The sequence below is a fragment of the Andrographis paniculata genome, unplaced genomic scaffold (genome assembly GCF_009805555.1).
Source record: "Andrographis paniculata isolate CXL003 unplaced genomic scaffold, ASM980555v1 Contig45END, whole genome shotgun sequence".
NCBI lineage: Eukaryota > Viridiplantae > Streptophyta > Magnoliopsida > Lamiales > Acanthaceae > Andrographis > Andrographis paniculata.
Genome location: NW_026137579.1, coordinates 1,592,442 through 1,616,763, shown reverse-complemented (window position 1 = coordinate 1,616,763; position 24,322 = coordinate 1,592,442). Strand labels below are relative to the sequence as shown.

Below are 24,322 nucleotides of genomic sequence, written 5' to 3'. Positions count from 1 at the left end.
AATCTTGGAATATCCAAAGGGATATTGTTTAGTGAATGTCGGGAAAAGGAATCATTAGAGGCGTAAAACAGCACAGAGTAGAACCTTTGACAATTTGTGTACTGTTGCGAAAACGATTGATCGAATGGTTGTTTTGACTTTTGACTTTGGGTGTGTTTACCTAGGGTGCTTTGTTTTGGAGATTTGGATTTTTTATTAGAATTTCAATAAAAATATTTGAATTTAAAACGAATATAACAAAATGGAATAATCGACAAAGAAAAATAAAGTAAATTTATTTTAATTTTTAGGGAAAATACATCTCATCTCATTAAAAGGGGTAAGAGCTAAGCACTTTTCTATTTAATCAATTGAGGAAATTTCTTTACTCAGTGCACATTTTCGGATAGCGACGGTTAGTTTTCACGTCATAAAAAAATTGAAGAAATTCCCTAAGTCGCTATTTCAATAAAAGAAAATAATACTAATTAAAGAACACACTTTAATTAAGAGTTCGAAACACTAAAACAATTGTAATTATTATAATAATTATAACTAGAATTCTATATTATATATTTATGTAATGTAATAATAAATATTTTATCCGTCCCAAGTTATATTTACTCTTGGTACAAATATTAGAAAATATTGGGTTTTAATGATAATTTATAGTATTTTGGGTTAAATGACAAATTTATTCATATAAATTTATTTGTGATTTAATGATATTTGTATATAAAAATATAATTGAAATGATGTTTGTAATAAACAGTAGAGTATATAGTTACTAAATAAAAAAATAAAAAATATTAGTTAAAATTGATGAGAGAAGGAGAAGCTAGAAAAATGAAGAATTGTCTTAACATGAAAACACAAAAAACATCACCATTTTTTACCACTGTGACTTTTCTGTCGGAGCTGATTTACAGGATATTATTCGGCTAAGGGTTTATCCAGTGCGAGTAATGATTGCGGATTTTCACGTCATAAAAAATAATAATAATAAATTTGGATTGGATTGGATTGAGCATAGGGAATGAGCATCCATAAAGTGAATAAACAAATCCTATATTTTCCTATAAAATTAATATGTAAACAGCCCGGCTCAATTCCAAGATAAAAGGGTCTTGAACCTATTTTTAGTGATTAGGCCCAAATTGATTTCACATTAGCACCGAATAAGCCCAAACTGAGGCAGTATGCAATTTTGTTCCTGTTTCAATTATATGCCTTTTGTTTATTTACTTTTAAAGTAATAAATTATTAAAATAGTTTCTATGAAAATAAAAATTAAATACAATAAAATTCAATTATATAAAAAAGAGATTATATTTGTAACACTCATTTTATTTATTTATGTGTTTCTCAAAAAAGACAGATTTGTGAAGAAGAACGATTACACAATTTTCAGGAGATTAATTAGTTAGATTTAATAAAAATAGGGGGTGACGTGTCAGCCGTACCTGTATTATATATTTCCTCTCTAGTGGTGGGATCCTCATTCGCCGCTCTCCTCTTCCCCATTTCCTTCCCTTCCTTCCTGCAGCTCAAAACCCTCGTACCGTAAACGCACATTCTCCGGCCGAACTCGCCGATCCACCGTCGCGCTTTCAATATGTACCGTCTCAGGGCTCTCAAGGTCTGGAATTCTCTCTCATCTATTAACCACTCGTGCTGCCGATTAGTGTTTTGGCTACTCGACATTTCTGTGTTTATATCTGCCTTGTGTTGCGATTTCGCGTCTTAGATCTGTTGGATGCTTGGGGATATTACGTGTTTTTTGGCGGTGATTTTTATTTCTGTGTGGGTTGAAATTTTTGAGAGTCTGTCGTTTTATAGGATAAGTTAGATATTTATTTTTTTGTTTGATTTTTGACACTGGAAGATTTGAGTAGAATGATAAATGATTGATGTGTTGATTTGTTTTTGCAGTTGTTTGATACGTATGGGTAATCATTCTGCTTGACGTAAGCCGTAGGGTTAGGCCATATAAACTTTGTTGATGTTTGTTTCTTAGATTAACATTTATCAATCATTTATCTGTCTCTGTTTATTTTGTTGATCAAAGCCGCTTGTGTCTGATTCAAATCATAAGTTGCTCAATGGAGTTTTTACATTTTAAAATTTTCTCATTGCATTGATCTTTAACTTCCCGTGTATGCCAGAGCTAGTGTGAAATGCATAGTTGCATTGAGTTCCTTTGGAAAGCACTATTTCTTAAGCCACATTATTTCTATGCCATATTTTGGAGTGTTTACTGCCTCAAAGGGACAGTAGAGAATTGGGTGATTGCTTATGAATGGCAATATTTTTCTCATTGATTTTCTCCTAATAGGGTCGAACAAAGGGATTGACTAGATATGCCAGTACAAGTGCTGTTGCAGCCAAGTCATCCTCAGGGGGCTTGTTTAGTTGGTTGACGGGTGAGAAGTCATCTTCGCTTCCACCTCTAGACTTCCCACTGAAAGATGTTGTTCTCCCCCCTCCACTGCCAGACTTTGTCGAGCCTGGAAAGACCACAATAACCACTCTTCCAAATGGACTCAAAATTGCTTCTGAAACATCAGCGGTATGTGATCTCTATATGGTTTTTCAATATTTTGTTTTTCTAGAGGTGTTTGTTATTTATATTTGGCAGACAATGTGGATAATGATCAATTGAACTTGTTAACAGAACCCTGCAGCTTCAATTGGGTTATATGTCGACTGTGGCTCAATCTATGAAACTCCAGATTCATATGGAATCACCCATCTATTAGAGCGAATGGCTTTCAAAAGTACTACCAACAGGAGCCACTTGCGTATGGTGCGAGAAATTGAGGCAATTGGTGGCAATGTTACATCATCAGTCTCGCGGGAGCATGTCAGTTATACCTATGATGCACTAAAATCCTATGTTCCTCAAATGGTAGAGCTTCTTATTGACTCTGTTAGAAACCCTGCATTTTTGGATTGGGAAGTCAGCGAACAGGTATGTGTATTTTGTCTTTTCATGCAAAATCATAATTGGACCTTCTTGCTATTTCAAATTTTTTGTAAGGTGTCTGTAACTGTTTGCAGCTCAAAAAGTTGAGTGCTGAGATTAGTGAAATCTCCAAAAATCCTCAGCACATGCTTCTGGAGGCCATTCATTCAACAGGCTATTCTGGTGCATATGCAAATCCGCTTGTGACTTCAGATGCTGCACTTAGCAGATTAAATAGCAATATTTTAGAGGAGTTTGTCGCGGTGAGTCTCAAACTTAGCAATGTTGTTGTGATGATAGAAGTACCCATGATTCTTGAATCTTTCTTCTTATACTTTTGGTTAACTAAATTATATCCATTTATTACAATAATCTCTTCTACTTATTTATGATGTGGCTTAGGAACACTACACTGCTCCTAGAATGGTCCTTGCAGCATCAGGTGTGAACCATGATGAACTTTTAGAACATGTAGAGCCACTTCTAGCCGATATGCCTAAAGTTTCTCGACCACAAGAGCCAAAGCCAATTTACACAGGAGGTGATTATCGCCATCAGGGCGATGCAGGGGTGTGTATTGTAAATATTTTTCTATGCATTTCTGATGCATTTTTCTTAAGCTTGATCTGAAAATACTGGTGTTTACATGTGTTACTGATTCTGCTTTTGATCAGATAACTCATTTCGCACTTGCCTTTGAACTTCCCGGTGGCTGGATTCAGGAAAAGGATGCCGTCACATTGACTGTTCTTCAGGTTCATTAGCTTCTTACCTTTTCATCAGCTGTTATGAACTCCTTATGGGGCCCCATCCCCAATATGAAGCCAAAAGCAGACGAATTGATAATATTCAGATAGAATTTTGTTTTCAGGTTATCTTCCCCCATTAATTGTGTATTCTAATTTAATGGTGTCTGCCCATTTGATTATGTCAGATGCTAATGGGAGGAGGTGGATCATTCTCAGCTGGTGGTCCTGGGAAAGGGATGTACTCTAGACTGTGTAAGTTCAATTTGTTGGTATGGAAATGAAGTGCAGAACATATTATACAACTCAATTTTAATTGTTTGATGTTTAATATAATCAGATCTCCGTGTCCTGAATGAGTATCCTCAGATTCAATCCTTTTCTGCATTCAGCAGCATTTACAATCATACTGGATTATTTGGGATTCAAGCTACCACTGTAAGGAGCTTATATGAACTCTGTTCATAATTTTTTTCTTCTTGAAACTTTGCTTTGATAGTTAAGATGGCCTGGCTGTTATTGGAATATTTATGATGAGATTGGTTATTTTGCAATGTGCTTTGAGGCCTGGATTTTATTTAAAACAATGCTTTTCTGCTGAATGTTGTGTTGGTAAGATGATGTGTTCCTTTACTTTCTTGTGTTTCAATTTGGCTAGAGCTAGTGCATTAAGAAAGTGATGCAGTTTAACCTTTTAAGCATTCTTGAGCTGTAGGCCTGTCATATATGATAATTTGATGCAACCGATATTTTGAAGACAATTAATTCATTATCATGCCTGGGGAAAGTTATTATGGAGCATGAGTAAAACTATTGTGAAATTTGAATTAATTCAGAAATAGTCATTAGTGAAAACAATCATTTGTGTGGATTAACAATGATGACTATATCTTGAAGAATACATCTAGGTGCATTCACTGTCTATCTGACCTGTTCAAAATGATATTTTGGATCCTGAATGTTGTTTCCATTTACACTTTCCAGCAATCTGAATAATGCAGTCACTAAATTATATCATTATCCTTACTACTACTACTGTTTCTATTATTGGTATTTTCTATTTTGATGAAGAGTGGAACATTTGAATGCTTACGAATCTTTTTAGACTATTGGTGGTGTGTTGCGGTTGCTGCATGTGAAAGCCTTATCCTGTTTTCCGCATGAATTAGTAGAAATTTTGTACACTGTAGGTGATTGGGAATGAATTTTCTTTTTACTTTGATGTGTTCTCCTTTCCATTTTGAAACCGTTTAAACTTTGATACAGGGTTCTGATTTTGCAACAAATGCCATTGATATAGCTGTTAGAGAACTTCTTGCAGTTGCATCTTCAGGAGAAGGTTCTACTTCTAAATGTGCTTCTTTGATTGTTATATTATGTTCTGCAATTTTGTTCTTCTCCTTGGTTATTTTGAACCGTGATTCTTGAACTTGGTGGTGTTACAGGTTTGTTTGCTTGTATTTTTTTTTCCATTTTATTTAATTATTAAATCTCTCAAATTTCCTCTAAAAGCGAAACATTCAACCACAATTTTTTTTTTTTTAAAGGAAAAACACACACACAAAACAATGGTAATAATAATAATTTAAGCAACCCAAGTTGCATGATATGCAACTAGCCTCTCTGCTCCACATTCATGTGTTTTGAACTAGTTTGTAATTAGGTTGTGTTCATTTTGTGTTTGTATTTTGAGTTTTGATGTTTTTGAGGTGAAATGGTTGTTGAATTTGATGTGTATTTTAGGGAAAGTGAAACATATCTTAGAAAAAGTGGAAAATTTGTAAATTGAACATAATCTTATAATTGTATGAAGTAAATACCCTCATCCTATTTTTCTCTAATTCCAAATTTGAAATCTTACTCTTTTTTTATCTTGCAGTTGACCAGGTACAGCTAAATCGTGCAAAGCAATCGACAAAGTCTGCCATTTTAATGAACCTGGAATCTAGAGTGAGCAATTTTCTTTTACATCATCTGTTGAACTTGTAACTTGTGGCACGTTCTTTGTGTGTGTGTTTTTTTTTAAAGATATTTGAAAGGTAAAGTAGCAGTCGGATGTGATGTTTCTTTATAGAAAATGAAAGTTGGATATGATGTTTTTGAAGAGAATTTGTGATATAGTTTTGGTTTTGCTGTTTTAAAGTAGGGATGCATTTTCTTTCATGAATATGTCTCTAACTCTTTGGCTTGTTATTACAGATGGTTGTTTCTGAGGACATAGGCAAACAAATTTTGACCTATGGACAGAGGTTTGTCCTGCAGCTTTCCTTCTGAATGTTTTAAGTTAACTGCCTTCCTAGTTCAAACATTTTCATTTGCATCACATTTCAAACTAATATAGTATATTGGTTCAAATAAATTTTGGCATGTGAATTGCATGTCAGAAATGATAAGTTATATGAAATTGGGAAAATCAAGCTTACAATAGCATTTGAAACTAATTCAATTTGTTCTTGCGTGTTTGTTGCATTTATTAAACCTTGAATGGTTTCTTTAACTAGGTATCGACAAATAAGCCTGGCAATTTGATATTGAATTCAAAACAAAATATAAAGTAGAATTCACAGCATTCAATTATTGAAAGTGGTGATTGTAAAATGAATGTTTGCTTTAGAACATCCTGAAAGATTGTTCTGTGCAATGAACGTGAGATGTGCTGAAACCATTTTGAGTCCAGTCCAGCGCAAATCATGGTTTCCTAGGATTCCTAATTCTGGTGTCGAATGATATATTTTGTGTGAAATTAAGATGCTAATAACAGAGTATTTGTCTAATTTCTTCGCTGTCCACAACATCCAGGAAGCCCGTGGAGCATTTCTTGAAGGCTGTTGATGAAGTTACAGCCCAAGACATTTCTAAAATTGTTACTAAGCTTTTGTCCTCTCCCCTCACAATGGCATCTTGCGGCGATGGTAAACTAAATCTATCTCTTCTCTTGCCTTAGCTCTTCGATTTTCCTAAGAGCATATTTGATTTTGAATTATTCCCTGTCTTCTTTTCTGATATATCCCCTGATCTGCAGTGCTTCATCTGCCGAGCTACGATTCAGTTAACAGAAAATTCCATTCCAACTGAAAGTAACGTCGGTTTTGCATGAGTGGATGGATACCTTCCATCGCAATGTGCACTTCTTTTTTCAGGGACGCATGAAATTTGTTGAGCAGCCTTTTTTTCTTTTTAATATCACAGATGGAAATAATGGTGCAATAATTTACAAAATTCTTCGCATGATACCTCAATGCCCGATTCATTGTATGGCTTGTAATTTTTCCAGAAAGTTCTCTTAATCCATTCCATGCTAAGAAATTGTGTAATGTCACATGCGCATGCATGTCCAATAACTGGCATTTGAGGTTAGTAGTTGAACGTAAATTTTGAATTACGTGAGTTTCATTATGCAATTACAGAACATATTGGTATTTTCCTCTTTTATATGCTTTTACTTATTATAGTGTAGATTTTATTTTATTCACAAGTCCAGCAAACACTGCAGTCACATACTGGCATTAATATAAAATAATAACTACCAAATCCTCATTTCTATTGTTTAAAAACGAATTTATGAATAACTATTCCATCTTGTAATCATTTAAGACTGCAAATGCTTCTTTATATGCCTGCTGCAATGCTTTTGTTACGACACCATAAATGGTTAACAAACTTAAAGCATGTCTTTCAGCAAGATTATATAGGCACCATTAGAGAAGTAAAAACGTAAAATAGAAGCAGCTGGATGAGAGAAGTCATTTATCCGCATCATTTGACAATAAACAATGTCCAAAACATATGACTGAATTTCAACTATCATTTGATTAGTTTCGTGAGTACGAACGTCCTGTCCTTTCACTCAAGGGCAGCTTCAGCCAACGCCAACAAGATCCAAGTCAGTGAGGATTACATGCTTCTCTTCTCGAGGAGGACAAGGGGCGGCTAGTGCAAGAAAGTTTTGAAATCGTACATATACCTTCCCATTTATAACATCAACTGAAACAAAATATTATTGACCGAGTCGATGAGATCTCCCCCGGAACACTCCGGATGCCCTTTCAGGCTCAGGTGCAGCATTTCTTGTTGGAGTACCAATTCTCCATCTTGCAACAAGCTTGTGCCTAAGAGAAACTGGTTAGGGAACAGAAAATGCAACAACTAATACGGTCACTCAATGAAGATATATCTAAAAGAGCTATATATATAAACACCTTCTAGGTGCAGTATATTAAATTACTAAACAAAAGGATACAGAAAGGTAGGTGTCTGGAGTATGTTCTTCCCACCGGCGAGTGGATGCAACACTGTCAGGAAATAATAAAGATGCCCGGCAAGAATGCCCAAAAGATCCGGCACAATTGGAGAACCAAAGATAACATCTAAGCAGAGCATGGCCCATGGAAAATAAAAGGCCTGAGAAGTATATGTAAAGTTAGAAACTCACAATAAAAGGGAAGCTGTAACATATGCTTGAAAGAGGGTAAGCACCTTAAGAGCGACGAGGCCATACAAGTTGATAGTGGCATTTGGGAACTCTCTGCTCCAGATATATAGAAGCATGAAAACAACAGATATCCCTAAAAATGGGAACCGGAAAAATGGTATTGCAGATAAAACCTAAAGGAAAAGGGAAGGTACAGAGATTAAGCAAAATGCAGTAACAAATAACAGTGGCCCTAGCCCTTCTAAAACTTATAAAAGTGATGAAACAGAAAACCTACCAGTAGTGTTAAAGCTCCAAACAACATCATCCATAAAAAGTCAGCTGTGCGTCTTTGGAAGGGTCCATTTTCCAGTTGAACTCCATATCTTGCTCTGTGAAACAAGTCAGTGAATGGCAAAGACATCATGATACATAATATCAGAATATTAAGTTTGAATGATCTTAGTCACGTACATCATTAAGAGTCGGATCCCAAAATTGATAGAAAATGGGCCAAGAAAAAAGAAGTTCGTAAGCAACCGCCACACCTGAAAATAAGAGTTTTACAATGTCAGTCTGCAGATTCAATAGAAAAAAATCAAATTTTACCATCAATAGTATCTCAATCATAAATTCTATATTGTAGAAATGGAGAGATATTATATGAACAGATGCACAGAATAACAAGGGTGAGAAGAAACATGGGGTGGGATTATGGCCAATTAAGCAGGAAAACGGTAAGATATTATCATGCACATTTTATGAGAGAAAACCACAAGTACATTGTCACCAATTGATCCCATATGTGGTTTCATAAAAATGCACAGCTTAAAAAGACTTTCTAAGCTAAAAAATTATGTGGAACAGGTTTAAACTAACATCTGTTTGTTGTTATTTCACTTAGTTGTCAACCCTGAAGTCCAACGCTATAATCTTTTAGCACAACTTTCAACATTAGGATTTGAAGCAGTTGCTCCCACTTACCACTTGTTAGCCACAAGTCACTACACGACTTCAATAAAAGTTACAGTTTTACAAGTTGCACATCGATTGCTGAATTCTAGCAAACATGCATCTCAAACTTTTGTTACATTGGATCATTGAAATTGGTGCATTCTGTTATTTCATTTGGGAGGAATAAGATGCAGCTTCTACTCTAGATTGACAGCTCTCGTTCCATTTTTTCAGATAAAAAGCAGCACAGTTTACTGGAAAAAGCCATTATTATGAAGGTTCATAAAGTTTATGTTCCATGGGAAAATCACAACCAACAAACAAACCAACAAACCAGCTGGTAACGTTATTTGAAAATGTCTCCATTTTCGCACACAGATCATAATCATCATATCCAAAGTACATGCTTATCACAGATCATACCATCATATCTAAGTACAATTCTCACTGTAGACTTGGTTTTAAATTTGAAATTAAACCACATCCATTAGTTAATCTACACCAAAAAATTGACCGCTAAATCATAAGCCACCTCGAATGATAGACAGCCATTTAAAACCTCCAATCATCCACAACACCCTTGGATACTGTTCCCTTATTATTGCCAACTAACCAAAGATAATGAAACCTTATCTTCAGTGCATCAAGAGGAGCAAGTCCGAGATCCTTCAACTCTCTATATGTTGTTACCCTTACATGTGCAATGGTCAACATCGCATACAAGTTTCTTTAGGTAAGGTTTCTTTCTCGGGATATTATTTTAAATACAGTGAAAGGACCTCAGGTATGATCAATTCTTTGAAGTAGCTAAACTACCATTAATGTAAGGCTGTTATTTTTGTTCAAATTGCACCATGAATGAACAGCGGAAGAAATTTTAAAAAATGGAGGTATCCAATAACTAACTTTCACAAGAGCATAAACCCAAATATTTTTCAGAGACCTCAATTTACAGAGCAGACAGACTGTCAAGGCCAAAATAAGGTTTCCAGACATTAAAGGAACAGTTAACAACTCTTGTTCAGAATAATATGAGTGCATCATTCTATAAACATTGACAAGATTCTTGGAAGAAATTCATGTTACCTGGAAATTATAGTATGACAAGTCATGGATGTGTGCAATGAGTTCAGGACCAATAAGCCCAATTTGAACTGCCACAGTGGTAAAAAAGCAAGCAGTCCCATATGCTTTAGTTATAGGGGGGAGAGAGTTGTAGAATCTGTCATAACACACATATATTAATCACCATATACTGCGAAAATTTTTAGCAAGGCCTGCTCATTACGTGAGTCACTCATGAATGATCTAATTCCTTTACCAGCAACAACCAAAAAAAAAAACAAAAAAATACAAACTATGCACCATAATTCTCAACAGGCATTAACAATTCATAATATAATGCGTTGACCATTACTAGCATCAACTATGATAAAGCTCAGTCTTAGATTTACCCCCAAGCATTTGCATAAATCTTATTTCTTCGAATCATATTCTAAATGATCTTAGGATGCAGATTTGAAGTTATATCCTTAATGCGGCATACATAGCATCACATCTAGATCAGCGTCTCATATCAAAATCACATCCAAAGCAACAAAAACACCTCAAAACCTACATTTCACCTCCAATTGGGAGTCAAATACGATTCCACCTAAAAACAATAAACCTGAAGACTTAAAAACAACGGAAGCAACAACATAGCACGCAGCTGTAGCGAACAAACACAACCCCCAAACATAAACTTCTAGCACGATAAAAACGAACATAGAGAGTCGCACAAAACGCTTCCACAGAACAAAGGGAGTAGCAGAGAGAAAATTACTCGGCAGGAGAGGACATCGTAAAACCCAAATTGATTAAAAGCTGCAAATCCAATATATCAAGGATCCCGCAATTGACGAAGAACAAGCACCGGAAGTCGAATTTCTTAACGAGGACGAATCCGCAGGCTTAGAGAGGTGGATTTGATTTTGATCGTACGAAGAAATAAAACCCAATAGAAATGCCCAGAAGCTTCTCCGCTAATTAACCCATGACCCGCCCCTAAAAGGTCTCCTTTTCCCTTAAAAAAAATTAAAATAAAAAACAGTAGTAATAAATTTGCTTGTGTTTGTCAGTATTTGCTAATGTATGTATGTATCTTCTGTAAATTACTACTTATTCCAAATTTATATATATATATATATTTTATCATAAAAGAGAAAGTTATTAAAAATAAATAAAAATAAAAATAGTAGTAATAACTTTACAGTTTATATATATATAAATATATATAAGCGTATACATATAGAGCCATATTACCATGGTGAATTTTTTTAGGATAGTGTAGGACACAGGGTGTGTTTCTTTTCACACAAGTTTACTATTTGAAGTTTTGTGTTTTTTAATAACTTTTTCTTTTATCACAAAAAATATATATATATATATATTTGGAATAAGTAGTAATTTACAGAAGATACATACATTAACAAACACTGACAAACACAAGCACATTTCCAATCTTGTGTGTGTCCGTCCATATACGAATCATCATGAAAAAATTGCTATTTCGTTTTCATAAACACACACACATATCCTCCTAGCTAGCTCTGCTCTACTACTGCTGATCAAAAATGGGGAAAGGAAACGGAACCAAGCCAATTATAAATTGCTAGCTAGCTAGCTATCTAAAACACTCTAGTCTACCCTGCTCTTCTTCTTCTTCTTCTTCTTCTTCCATGGCATTTCTCCCATACTCTCTAAAGGGATAGTAATAACAATAATGTAAGCGAGGCCAAGGAGGAGGAGGCTGTCAGCAAGTAACCCCGCAGAGCAGCCATGGATATCGACTCTGACGACGACATTGCCTGTGATGGCGAAGGCGACATTACTGTCGTCGTAACATTGCTACCTCCCGTTCTATTCATCGCCAATGCCGCGTACATGCAATTGTCGTAGCCTGCATAAGATAGAATGAACATCAGACAATTCCCATTTCAGCAAAACTAACTGATTAATGAATCTATCTAGCTGCAGTCATACTTGGATCCTTGTTTGTTCTTACACCAGCTCCTCCGAAGCTGCAAGCGACGTCCGTCGCCCCGTTCTGCTGGTAGTAATTGTTGAACGCATACGATGCATGCGACGCCAAGTTATCCGGCTCGAAGCAAGGCTGGCTCGGCTGAATAGCCGAGCAGTCCACATTCCCCGGACCGCAGGCCCAGTCCAGTCCGTGCTGCAGATCATCCTCCGAAGCAGTAGTTGAAGCAATGCACCAGGTCCCGTTGGAGTTATTGTTACCTATACCGGTGCTGTTTGCATCCGTTGAAGGAATGTCGGCAGCACCCCTTCCGGAAAAGTCTAGATTGTACACGCTCGTCTGGTCCGGAAAGAACAGACCCCAGTTCCTCTCAGATTCCATCCCTGGCTTCCTGTTTTCGTTAAACAACGAAAAGATGTACACGTCAATCTCCTCTCCCGGCTTCTCCGGTGTGCCCGTGTCACTGACGATGTGGCGAATTAAATTCGTGTTGTAGGTTTGAGCGTTGTCCGGTGTGGCGGCGGTCTCCTTTGGGGTCCCTTTAGCCGGCCATCCGGTCTCGGTGACCATAACTTTGACGGTTCGGAAATTCAGAGCGGCTAGGGCGAAATTGACTGCATCGACCTGTGCGTCAAACATGCTCGTGTAGAGCAATCCGGTGTTTGGATCGATGACTTCGGATGAGGCCTCAAAGAGGGCATACTCCAATGATACATTGGTCGACGAATCCCGGTAGGCGTAGTAGGGGTACACGTCGACCATGAACGGCGATTTGTTCTCCTCGAGGAATTCCAACATCGGCCGGAGAAAGAAGGCGTGCCGGCTGCCGAATTCGCCGGCGGACGGCGGGAATGATCTGGACAGAATCCCCAACGAATGAGTACTGGAGATTTTAATCTTTGTATGAAATCCAGCTTTTCTCAGGGCGGTGAAGATATTTCGCATTGCCGGGACGACCAAGGCGGAGACATTGCCGGAGGATTCGGTGACTTCGGCTCCGACGGTGATGTAGGTGATCTTCGCGGCGGGGTAGTAGGGGAGGATGCTGTTCTTCAGCCACGTGTCGGCATTTGATTGGAATTGGGCGAAGGCGAGGAGGTCGGAGTTGGGTACTCCGATCATGAGCTCAACTCCGGTGTTGGCGAAGGCTTTGAGAATCTGGATGTTGGAGTCGTAGATCCGTACTCGTTTGATGTTGTGGAGGAGGACGAGCTGCACGACTTTCTCCGGCGCCGGGAGATCGTCGGCGTTCCTGCCGTAGCACACGCCGACGGCGCCTCCCCGGCAGATGCCTGCGCACAAAATGGTCACATGATTCAGCCGCCATTAGAATTAAAAAAGAAAACCTAACCAAAGAACAAACCAACATTACTCAATATAGTATTCGATTACAGCATACGTCACAAAGACCGATGAACAAAGCAATTATTGAAACAAAAAAGGCAAGAGGATAGAATTATCCCTTATTTAATCATTCCTGCTACGCCAAAAGAATTCTCACTCTTTCCCCAAACCAATACCGCCAATAATTAACTGAAACACACCATTCAATTCCTCAATTTTACAAAATCATACAATACATTATACATCCACACTACCTACATACAGCAGAGAACCGATTCGCATTAACAAAACACAAAAGCATAAACAGATAAGATTTGGGGAGAAATTGAGGAGAATGCGGTTACACACCAAGCAGCATAAGTAGATGAAAACTTGCAACCATGAGAGCACAACAGCCGCTCACCGCCATTTGATCTGCCTACAGTTGCGATTTAGCTTCAAGGAAATGGTAATTTAGGTCGCTCTGCAGCTTCTGATCTTCTGAACTGAAGAAAATGGGTTCCAGGAACGGTCTGGTCTTTGATTTTTGCTTCGACGGGATAGAGAGTGTGTTGTGTTGTGTGCCGTACAAAAACGAACAGAGTGTGTCAGCAAGGTGATGTGTGGAGACAGCGGACTTGAAATTTTTATAGAATTGGATTTAAGAGAATATCTCAAATCCGAGGCTTTTATTACCATATTTTCAATATATTCATCAAATAATACATACAGTATTATGTATTTTAAAATGATTTTTTGATAGTAACGTAGTTGATAGGTGTATACGAACAAAATAAAATATTTTTAAAAATTGGTTCACAAAAGTGTAAAGGATAATTATATTTAATCTCCAATGTTACTTTCATGTTATAATTCAATCTTGTTGGAATGAGCATCACATGGTTTGGTCATTCATTTATTTTTATTATTTAGTTCTTAATTAACAAAATATTCTATAAAATTAAAATCAAATACAAAATAAATACATCGAGAAAAATCTGATTTAAATGGTTAATCCAACAAAGTGGAATATATTAATCAACCACAAATATCACAATCGCAATAATTTATATACTTCGGTTCATTATAAATTTTTATTACAATGAAACTATTTGCTTCAATATGCATTATTCCTCAATATTTAGAAGAATTTTTGTATTTGTTTGTTCAATGTTTTATGGTATGTTTACTTAGTGTTTTGATTTGAATTTATTTTTTTTACAGTGAGTCATAGAGAATTATATAAAAAAATAATATTTTATTTTGAATATTTTTTATATGTAGTATAGAAAATTGTGTAAAAAATAATGGATGAAAAAATATTTTGTTTGAAATATTTTTTAAAGTGTATAATTATAATTTATTTTTATTTTTTTTTAAAAATGACAAATTATGTTGAAGAAATAGAAAATATGGATACTTTTAGGTGGGATGAAAGAAATATAAAATTTTACTCCTTGTTGCATATATTTTATAAAAATATAATTATTAAATTAATTAAACACATTTTTAGTTTTTTAATCATATATATATTACATTATAAATCACATATTAATTAAATAAATAATTCACAACCCAACTTTCAACTCAATAATATAACCAATAACCAAAAGCACAATAGATAAACCATGATTAGCTACTTAAAATAAAATATATTACTCCATCATTCCCACATAATTTGTCTATATTTTCTATTTCCGTCCGTTCCACATAATTTGTCTTTTCCTTTTTTGAAAATTAATTATACATTTTAATCATATTTTAAAATTTAAAATTTAATTTTTTTTTAATCTTAATTAAACTATTTAATTATCATAATCTTAATCTATAATTATTTTTACTAAATAATAATTATTTTTACTAATACATTTCTTAATTGCTTACTAATTATACTTTACTTAAATTATCGTGTCTACAGTAATAGACCCATATTACATGGGACGGAGGGAGTAATAAATAAGGTACCACCTTTCTTATTGCTTTCGGTAACGCCATCGACCTTTTGAAATACATTCAAGTATTTAATAATTTCCGACTAACAATAATATCCGATTCTACCATCTTATTGCTGAATTGATCTTCTTTCGCACAACATCGACACCGATTAATAGGGCTGCATCGCGACTTGAATTTCCCAAAGGATGAAGATGATCGATTATTGCATTAACATGTTGTACTTGTAACGAAAGAAAAAGACTTACAACGACGATCAATAATAGAACTTGCGATGATGTTGATATTTTCTTCGCCATGTTGGTAATAAATTTTGTTATAGATATAATATGGCTATGAACTTCCAACGCTATTTATATTGATATAACAACATCCAAGTCATTGTATTTTTTTTTTTGGAAAATAAAATATTAATTGGAAATATAAATTAGATAATTCTGTAATTCCAAAACAGGTAAAACATATAACACATTTAATTAAGATGGATTATAATTGTGCCATACATGGTAATTAAATAACTACATATAAATATGGGAAGTAAATTTATGTAACATAATATAATTTTACATGTATTTATAATATATTATAAAACTTCATTGTATAATTTGCATTTGAATTTGACTTTGAAATTTATAATTATGTTATACTCCATTGGGCTATTTGGAATTAAAAAATTTAAAGAAATCATTACCAATTAAATAAATTTCAACAATTTGGAAATTAAATCTGTCGAGGGGTGAAGTGCCTTTAAAAGGCCTTCACGATTCCATTTTTCAAACACATGAAAAAATCTTTTATTTCCCTTTCTAATTCTCTCCTCTTCGGTAACAATTTTTTTGAAAAAGAAAGGTTAAGGTGTTTTCAAGTTAAGGAATTTTTGGCTTCATTGTAGTCAAAATACAATTTTTTTGAAAAAGAAAGGTTAAGGTGTTTTCAAGCTAAGGAATTTTTGGCTTCATTGTAGTCAAAATATTGTTCGATGGAGTATTTGAGTAAGAAGAAAAAGGGTATCAAAACTAATGTAGAGTTACACCGTCGATATTGAAAATCCCGTGGAAGCATTTTTCTTTGGAAGATTATTCAAGAATGACAAAGAAGTATAAACGAGGGATAGTTGTCTCAAATATTATTGATTATTCTAATTTAAAGTCAATTGATATTACGTGGAATAATCATCTTTAACCTTCTTATAAGTAAATGAGTTCTATATTTTTTCTATTGTCATTGGATGATTATTCAAGAAAGACAAAGAAATGTAAAGAAAGAATATTGTCTCGAAGATTATTTATATTGTCTCGAAGATTATTTATTATTCAAACTTAAAATCAATTAATATCAAGTGAAATAGTCGTTTTTCACATTTTTGTCATTATAAAGGAGTTTCGTATTTTTTCTTTTGTCATTGGAAAATTATTCAAAAACGACAAAGAAGTGTAAAAAGTGGATCATTGTCTAAAAAATTATTGATTATTTCAACTTAAAATCAATTGATAAGTAAAGTACCGTCTTTCACATTTTTATCACTGTTAAAGAAAGTTTTATATTTTTTCTATTGTCATTGGAAGAATATTCAAGAAGGACAAAGAAGTATAAAGGAGGGATCGTTGTCTCAGAGATTATTAATCATTCTAATTTAAAGTCAATTGATATTAAGTATAGTCTTTCATCTTTTTATAACTATCCCATCCTCATTGAAAAATTATTCAAAAAGGATAATGAAGTATAAAGTTAGATCGATTGTATTAAAGATTATTGACATTCGAACTTAAAGTCAATTGTTATTAAGTAAAATAGTAATTTTTTTTTTTACCTTCTTGCCACTAGAAGAGAATTTCATACTCTATCCATTCATTCATTATCTTTTCATTTATTTTTTGTACAAAAATTTTAGTATATTTATATTTTATTGAAGCTTAGAACTTATGTAAAGATAAATTTATCCTTACTTTTGGATGTAAAATAATAATATGATGATAAAGTAGGAGTATTTTTGTATTCATGTGAAATGTAACTTTACTAAAAAAAGATAAAATAAAAAGATTTGAATTGACAAACTAAAATAAAAAATAAAAATATTTTGAATGGACGGAGAAAATATTTTTTCTTTTGTCATTGAAAAATTGTTAAAAAGAACAAAGAAGTGTAAAGAATGGATCGTTGTCTTTTACCTTCTTATCGCTATAAGAGACTGTTATATTTTTTCTATTGTCATTGGAAGATATTTCATGAAGGATAAAAGAAGTGTAACGAAGGATTGTTGTCTCAAAAAATTAATTATCATTATTGATATTAAATAGAGTAATCATTTTTCATCTTCTTGTTACTAAAACTTTTAATTTTATATATGTATTTTTTCTGAGACAATATTCATACTCATACTATATTCACAATAAATTTCTTTGAATATATACATCCCAATATATAATGGTTACGTGGACATTCTTTAGTACTCACACACATGATTCATAATTTTGAAATAAAAATAAAAATAAAAATAAAAATACATATTGCATAAGACGTGTCACCGTTACGAATACCATGTAATTAATTGTATGACTTTAATATCTCAACGTGGCGGCGGTAGTCACAGCTAACCATACCATCTACCTTAGGCTTAGGTCTTAATTTCAGAAAAATGCAATGCAAAAATCTTAGGCTCAATTATACAATGAAATAAATAAATAAATTAATTAATTAAAAACCTTATCCACAACGTTACATTTAAAATAAACATTCAATTCAATTAAATTTAATTCATTGAATTGAAGCCTTGCTGATTAACTCCGCAATAACACAGGCCTCTAAATTCTATCTATTAGCATACACTTTTAAAAAACAATAATAAATAAATAAATAGAAATAAATTAATAATACACATGAACAAGCAGCGGTGCTGCCTAATTCAGACCTAATTGTTGGAATGCCACCGAAAAGACCGTTTTGCCCTCTTCAAATCTATCCGCTGCACACGGTATCCGAGAATCCGTCGTTCATTTGAAAATGTCCTAAAGAAAACCCTACTTAAAAATAAATGAAAAATGAAATAATTAGTATTATTTAAAATTTAATGATAGATTTGTGGGGACACGATGGCAAAAAGGCAGTGACTTTAGTCTACCCAAAATGCTGAGTGGGTGTGGTGTGGTGCAGTGAGTCAGATTTGGATGTGTTCAAAATCTTGTTCCATTGGATCGACCTTATCCTCTCATTTTGGTTACCTTGTACGAAGGGAAATTCAATTCAGCCTTAGGCCTGACCTGTCTGCACACCATATAAACCGACCACGCTACCCAACAGCCACACATTTATTATATATATATATTTCACAATTATTTTATTAATACTGTATTCCACTGCCGGCAGACAATACGTATACGTGAGTGTGTATATATATGGTTTTAGGAGTGGGTTGCCCTTTTCAGAATCCCATATTGTTCGTTACTCGTTATCCATTTATGATTTTATCCATCGCTTCTCAGTCTTGATAAAATTAGGGTTTGTTTGGTGAGGTGTGGATCGATTTCTTTTCTTTTCTTTCTCTCTCTAGATCATATAGATATATGGGTGAAGAAAAACAGCAAGATTTGAAAGGGAAGGGGAAGGGGAAGGGGATGGAAGAGTTTGTCATCAAGGTCTGTGAATCATCCATGGAATCATCCTTGTCTTCCTCGTCGTCGTCGCCGGAGGTGGACGACGACGATGGATCGTCGTCTTCCTCGTCGTATTGCCGGCGGACTTCGTGCGGGCCTCTCTATGAATTGTCTCAGCTAACGGATCATCTTCCGATCAAGTGAGTTTGTTTTGTTCTTCCTTCATTATTACAGTATTAACCAGAAAATTGTATTTTTTTTTTTGTCTGTGAGTGATGTGGAATATTGGTTGATGGTGCAGAAGGGGGCTTTCGAAGTTCTACAATGGGAAATCGCAGAGCTTTGCTTCCATGGCGGACGTGGAGAGCTGCGCGAAAGATCTGGCGAAGAAAGGGAACTGCTACAACAGGAAGATGAAATGGAGCAAGAGCTATGGCGGAAATCTGAATCAGCAGATTAGATTAGGGCCCAAACCCTTCATCGCTAAGAGATCTCCCAGAAGATCGTTTTCGACTTCTTTAGCTGTTGATAGCTTCTGATCTCATGTCAAGTTTGGCTGTCTGACCCATTCCCAGTGATTCTTAATTAATTAACAAAAACAACGACAACAACAGACTGTTCTTTTGTTTAAGGAGCTTTGCTTGTTTCTGTTTTACTGCAACTGGCACATTGACAATGCCCTTTCAATCATAAAAAGGAATACATTATTGTTGAAACCCTTCTTCTGTGCCTTTCTGATAAAAATGCAATCATTTTTTTTTTTTTAGCCCACAGATCGGAAGGGAGCTTTATTGGGTGGTTGTTCTTACAGTGGTTAAGTTATAGTGATTAATTATTTTATATTGTGCATATATATAAAATATTTAATTAAATTGTCGATCTTATCCGTTTGCCAAACATCACACAACGTATGTCCATTCATTTCCAAACCTACTATATAAACAGTTCACGGAGCAGTGCATTTTCCCCAATTCATCCTCGATTAGGGTTTTTGAAAAGGCGAATATGAAGAACAGCAACTCCGGGAAGGGTTCCAAATCGGGTGGCAGGGACGTGAGGAAGGATCGCAGATCGAACACCGGAATGGTTGGATCGCCGAAGAAAGGCGGCCACGGCGGGAAGTTCACCTGGGAGGGCGACGGCTACTCGAGCTTTGAGCTTGGACGGGCGGAGAAGGGAGCCATGGATGACAAGGATCCCAACTTCGATGAACCAGAGGCTGTGGTTGAGATCGCGGCGCAATGATCGGATCTGCACTCGGTTTCGGTTTCGGTTTCGATTTCGATTTCCTGCCCTGATTTATACCTGAATCTTCTCTGCATCTGTTAGATCGTGTAAATATTTGTTGTTACCTTCTGTGAACTTTTACGTCGGCGACCATGACCATGGATCTGCTGCTCATGGATTGCCTCTCTTCCTTCATTGTAGATTCAATAAACGTTGATTGGTGTTCTCGTCAGTCGTCACTGATTCTCACTGACAGTACAGCTGTTGTTTCATCTTGGGCCTGAAATGGGCCTCCCTTGCTATTATTGTTCTTGGGCCCATTAAAATATATCTATTAAGTGGAGTAACACAAGGACAAATGCAAACAAACACATGAAAATTTGAAGAACAAGAATCATAATAATGAACTGAAAAATCTAACATCAAACAACAAACACCATCATCCATCAGTGGTAACGACTAATGAGAATCGAATCGAATCTATCTAACTGGTGCAGTGGAAGAACAGTTTTCTTCTTCTGCACGAATCGGAATCAGTTAGGATAAAAGTTACTGCTACTTTCCCTGTTGTTCCCAAGCTCCACAAAATCTGAGGACCTCCCGAGCTTACCCATCACTGCATTCTTGAAACTAATGGCCTGCGAGCACGACCGCTGCATCCTCACCCCGCTCAGGCTGCTCCTCGACTCCATCACTTCGTGCAGCGACAGCCGCCGCCGCGTCCCGCCGCCGTCGCCCCGCTGCTTGGGGGCGCTCTGCGATCTCACCTTCGCCTTAAACGACTGCGTTTTCGCCATGTAGTTCGGGTGCTCGCCGTACCGTCTCAAATCGCACGAGCTCTTCGCCGGCGTCGGAGGCCCGTCGTAGCCGGCGAATCTCGGAGTGCTCTGGGCGGTGGAGAAGTGGCATTCGTCTCCGATCACACACCATTCTTGATCGGAGAAGTTTGGCGTTGCGATTCGGGCAGGGTATGGTGAGGACGCCGCCTTCCCGAAGGAATCCTCGCCGGAATCCGCCATTAATGAGTAGGCCCGCCTGGATCTCGACTTCGGCCGGCTCCCGGTGTCCACTTCCACGATTTTCGGGCTCTCCTCCATTGAATTCATGGCAGCGGCTTCGAAGGAGGAAGAAAGCCTCCTGCTGTGCTCGGCTTTCGATTCTTCAGGCTTCTCCTGCAAAATTGAAATTTCTTGATTTGTTAATTTACCAGCTATTCGGGCCTGAAATTGGAAATTGGGGAGGATTATTACACACCCGGCGCCTGATTCTCTCGGCCCGGACACTGGATTGGGCTCTTACAAGAGCCTGCATGCTGTGAAGCGTGGCGGCGGCTTGTTTTCTCACCAGAAATCCTCTTACAAGTGCTTGAATCTTCACCAGGCCCTTCAAGGCCCGATGCGCTTTTCGGGCCTGTAACGTTGTACGCCATTCCCGACAAGGACAGAACACAGAAGGAAGGGTTTGAGCATACGATGAGCTAAAATTCTAAAATGGCCGACAAACGAAACGCAAAGCAATTGAAGATGACCTTTGAAATGACATCTAACGAGATTATATAATCGCGTAAAAAATCGAGCCCGAAATAGATTTTTTTTTTTAAGATTAAATTAATGGACATTACCAAATATCCACGAAACACTGTTTGAATCTTGATAGCCGCCCAGTTTTCGCGGCTCCCGCGGAACGCCGCCGCCGCGCCGCGCCCCTGACTGGTGAGCCGAACAACCCTAACCGCTGCCTGCGCAGCCGCCACAGCGGCGTCCGCCGCCGCCGCCGTGGCGGCGGCCACCGCTATTGCGTGCTTGTTCTGCTCCTTGTCGGTTTCCCCGTAGAAGGATCTGAGCCAAGCGGCCTCCGCCGGCGTAATGTTGGGGGGGATGGTTGCGGGGTTGTGGCAGAGCCCGGCGGCGGCGGCGGAGTCCCTCGAGCTCCGTAGTCCGTTTCCCTTTTCCTTCCCGTCGGCGGAATGTTCGATTTTGAGGTCCTTGTCCTTATTCTTAATGCCAAAGAGGCTCTTGAACCACCTCGTCGCTCTACCCATGATTTCCACTAAAATTCTCAGATAACAACAAATTTAGTTCTTCCAATTCACGAAAAAGGTGCCTTGAAAAGAGGACTGTTGGAAAAGAAGACAAACACGAATTTGAAAAAAGCAAAATTGGATTCTACCCATGCCCAAGAAGAAGAAGGAAGAAGGAAGAAGAGGAATGGTATGGGTAGGCGCAATTATTGTCTTCCTCGTATTAGGGTTAAAGTTAAAAGGGAAAAAAGAGGCAGGTTGCTCACAGCTTGCAAGAAAACACAAACTTGGCAAGTGTTTAATTTGCAGAATAAGGAAAAAGGAAGTCGTGGGTAGAAAGTAGATGGAGAGACATGCATTATATACTGTGGATTGGGTGTTGGATAATAATGTTACGAAGAAGATGAAGAAGAAGAAGTAGAAGAAACAAAAATGGATAAAAGAACAAGGTAGGAGAGTGCCCGAATATCATGTGCACCAGACATTTGTGGAAGAAGAATCAACACCTGCAGCTGCTCATCACTCAGATATTGATCGGATCGGATGTGTTGTGGGGTACTACTACCAGGGTAAATTTTGAAAAAAAAAAAAAAAAAGAAAAAAATTATTATTATTATTTTTTTAAAAAAAAAAAAAGAAAGAAAGAAGAAGGCTCGTGATAGCTGCTGCAGATTTGGAGTGGAGCGGAGGAGCGCAGTGCAGAAGGAAGGAAGGAAGAAGACAAAAAATGTGCGGCTGAGAAGTGGCACGACTGTACGAACATTACCAAAATCCAACACCACTTCTCCTAATTCAATATCAGGTCATTTTTATTTCAAATAAAAACAATATTATACTACTACTACTACTATCATTTGGATTTGGATTCGGATAGGTTAGCTATATAGCCAAAAAAACGGATTCTCCTAACAAATGATTGAGTTAGACCTACTACATTTTTATTTATTTATTTTCATCGACTCTATCATATTAAAAAAAGGAGGGATTAAGCGACTACTTTGCCTAAAAATGTGTAGTGTATTTGTTAATTCAACATACATAATATGTTTGGTTAAAGGATTTTGCTCACGATTTTTTTATTATTATTGATATTAATACTTATTTATATTATATTATATAATTATTAAATTTAAATTTAAAATTTTTATTATTTAAAACACAATCCAAAATGCTATGTATTTAAAAGGGGGAAAAACATATTAGAACGAAAATATGAGGACATCCCATCCCATCCCATTGTGAAGATGATTATTAGATGTGAAGAGGAAACTGTCCCGCACTTGAACTTGATGTCGATATACCCATTTTGATTTATGCATTCAATTTTTATGGTTAATTAAAATTTAAAACTATAGATATGTTAAGACACAACATTTTTTTTTATCAATGAATATACAGCATTGTTTTTTAAATCCCTTATTTAAAATAGTAAATATTTAAGGAGGCCTATCCAGTTTGTGCCAACTCCTACTAAAAAAAAGAGGTCAAAATGCGAGCTTGTGGAGCTCTGTGCTCATCTGCAAGACTGCATCTTTATATATATATTTATATTATTATGTGTGTGTTCTTTTCCCCTTTCCAAAGCCTTTCCATAGGCCACGACCACTTTAACTAGTTGCATTCTTTTGGATTATTTACTTAATTGAATTTGGATTCTTGTTTGTTTTGCCTTCTGCTCTACTGCTGTGCTATTGATGAGACATCTAATACGATGATTAATCCTTGAAAAAATTAATGGTGACATTATTAATTAATGAATTAGACGACATTGAAATTGCAGTTTGAATTCACAAGTCCTGCAATATGATGTGATAGTTTTTGTGATTGTGATGATCTGATCTGACCTAATTTGTGATTTTTCGTAAGATTATTGTGGGAAATATCGCAGCCACAAGATAAGAGAAGAAGAAGACGACGACACTCAATTATACATACAGATACGGAGATGATACATGATGATGATGCAGTCTCAGTCTTTTGTCTGTTTTCCCTAAATATGTGTCAGTTGACTTTGAGCATTTCAATTTCCATGCACTTATCAAATTCACTTACAGTGAAAATATATCAGTTTTCCCATAGTTTTGTTTGATTTTTCTAGTTTAGAACAAAACTATTATTATTATTATTATTAT

At 36.1% G+C, this 24,322-nt stretch overlaps 5 protein-coding genes and 1 long non-coding RNA gene across 6 annotated transcripts; 3 read left to right on the top strand and 3 right to left on the bottom strand.

Annotated features, from left to right (window-relative positions):
* Window positions 1–1,463: 1,463 nt before the first annotated feature.
* Window positions 1,464–7,122, top strand: LOC127251667 (mitochondrial-processing peptidase subunit alpha-like). The gene is made up of 13 exons (XM_051275470.1): window positions 1,464–1,618; window positions 2,315–2,548; window positions 2,654–2,950; window positions 3,040–3,207; window positions 3,347–3,514; window positions 3,619–3,699; window positions 3,879–3,945; window positions 4,031–4,128; window positions 4,957–5,029; window positions 5,570–5,640; window positions 5,890–5,939; window positions 6,490–6,602; window positions 6,713–7,122. Exons 1-13 carry the CDS (start codon window positions 1,595–1,597, stop codon window positions 6,763–6,765), a joined length of 1,497 nt encoding a protein of 498 aa, XP_051131427.1. The 5' UTR covers window positions 1,464–1,594; the 3' UTR covers window positions 6,766–7,122.
* A 266-nt stretch (window positions 7,123–7,388) lies between these two features.
* LOC127251668 (derlin-1) lies at window positions 7,389–11,085 on the bottom strand. Its single transcript, XM_051275472.1, has 7 exons — window positions 10,881–11,085; window positions 10,142–10,277; window positions 8,576–8,649; window positions 8,400–8,493; window positions 8,167–8,295; window positions 7,931–8,091; window positions 7,389–7,799 (listed from the first exon to the last, which is right to left on the bottom strand). The coding sequence occupies exons 1-7, from the start codon at window positions 10,895–10,897 to the stop codon at window positions 7,688–7,690; spliced, it is 723 nt and encodes a 240-aa protein (XP_051131429.1). The 5' UTR covers window positions 10,898–11,085; the 3' UTR covers window positions 7,389–7,687.
* On the top strand, window positions 8,051–9,807 carry LOC127251669 (uncharacterized). The gene is made up of 3 exons (XR_007838954.1): window positions 8,051–8,158; window positions 9,290–9,395; window positions 9,695–9,807. It is a non-coding gene; the product is annotated as an uncharacterized LOC127251669 (long non-coding RNA).
* A 408-nt stretch (window positions 11,086–11,493) lies between the features above and the next one.
* LOC127251628 (glucan endo-1,3-beta-glucosidase 13-like) lies at window positions 11,494–14,035 on the bottom strand. Its single transcript, XM_051275400.1, has 3 exons — window positions 13,770–14,035; window positions 12,080–13,369; window positions 11,494–11,996 (listed from the first exon to the last, which is right to left on the bottom strand). The coding sequence occupies exons 1-3, from the start codon at window positions 13,828–13,830 to the stop codon at window positions 11,797–11,799; spliced, it is 1,551 nt and encodes a 516-aa protein (XP_051131357.1). The 5' UTR covers window positions 13,831–14,035; the 3' UTR covers window positions 11,494–11,796.
* Window positions 14,036–18,691: 4,656 nt separating this feature from the next.
* LOC127251630 (protein OXIDATIVE STRESS 3-like) lies at window positions 18,692–20,402 on the top strand. The gene is made up of 2 exons (XM_051275402.1): window positions 18,692–19,143; window positions 19,245–20,402. Exons 1-2 carry the CDS (start codon window positions 18,914–18,916, stop codon window positions 19,480–19,482), a joined length of 468 nt encoding a protein of 155 aa, XP_051131359.1. The 5' UTR covers window positions 18,692–18,913; the 3' UTR covers window positions 19,483–20,402.
* A 115-nt stretch (window positions 20,403–20,517) lies between these two features.
* LOC127251629 (protein IQ-domain 26-like) lies at window positions 20,518–22,653 on the bottom strand. The gene is made up of 3 exons (XM_051275401.1): window positions 21,792–22,653; window positions 21,425–21,580; window positions 20,518–21,342 (listed from the first exon to the last, which is right to left on the bottom strand). The coding sequence occupies exons 1-3, from the start codon at window positions 22,209–22,211 to the stop codon at window positions 20,704–20,706; spliced, it is 1,215 nt and encodes a 404-aa protein (XP_051131358.1). The 5' UTR covers window positions 22,212–22,653; the 3' UTR covers window positions 20,518–20,703.
* Window positions 22,654–24,322: the final 1,669 nt, after the last annotated feature.

Excerpts from the sequence above, each read along its gene's own strand:
- LOC127251668 (XM_051275472.1), bottom strand. Across the intron at positions 8,296-8,399 it reads TTGGAGCTTTAACACTACTG|GTTTTATCTGCAATACCATT; the intron begins GTAGGTTTTCTG and ends CTTTTCCTTTAG. Across the intron at positions 7,800-7,930 it reads CTCCAGACACCTACCTTTCT|GCACAAGCTTGTTGCAAGAT; the intron begins GTATCCTTTTGT and ends AGTTTCTCTTAG.
- LOC127251628 (XM_051275400.1), bottom strand. The coding sequence starts at position 13,830 with ATGGCGGTGAGCGGCTGTTGTGCTCTCATGGTTGCAAGTTTTCATCTA. Across the intron at positions 13,370-13,769 it reads TCATCTACTTATGCTGCTTG|GCATCTGCCGGGGAGGCGCC; the intron begins GTGTGTAACCGC and ends TTTTGTGCGCAG. Across the intron at positions 11,997-12,079 it reads AAGAACAAACAAGGATCCAA|GCTACGACAATTGCATGTAC; the intron begins GTATGACTGCAG and ends TATCTTATGCAG.
- LOC127251630 (XM_051275402.1), top strand. The coding sequence starts at position 18,914 with ATGGGTGAAGAAAAACAGCAAGATTTGAAAGGGAAGGGGAAGGGGAAG. Across the intron at positions 19,144-19,244 it reads ACGGATCATCTTCCGATCAA|AAGGGGGCTTTCGAAGTTCT; the intron begins GTGAGTTTGTTT and ends TTGATGGTGCAG.
- LOC127251629 (XM_051275401.1), bottom strand. The coding sequence starts at position 22,211 with ATGGGTAGAGCGACGAGGTGGTTCAAGAGCCTCTTTGGCATTAAGAAT. Across the intron at positions 21,581-21,791 it reads CAGTGTTTCGTGGATATTTG|GCCCGAAAAGCGCATCGGGC; the intron begins GTAATGTCCATT and ends ACAACGTTACAG. Across the intron at positions 21,343-21,424 it reads CCGAGAGAATCAGGCGCCGG|GAGAAGCCTGAAGAATCGAA; the intron begins GTGTGTAATAAT and ends TCAATTTTGCAG.
- LOC127251667 (XM_051275470.1), top strand. The coding sequence starts at position 1,595 with ATGTACCGTCTCAGGGCTCTCAAG. Across the intron at positions 1,619-2,314 it reads ACCGTCTCAGGGCTCTCAAG|GGTCGAACAAAGGGATTGAC; the intron begins GTCTGGAATTCT and ends TTCTCCTAATAG. Across the intron at positions 5,940-6,489 it reads ATTTTGACCTATGGACAGAG|GAAGCCCGTGGAGCATTTCT; the intron begins GTTTGTCCTGCA and ends CACAACATCCAG.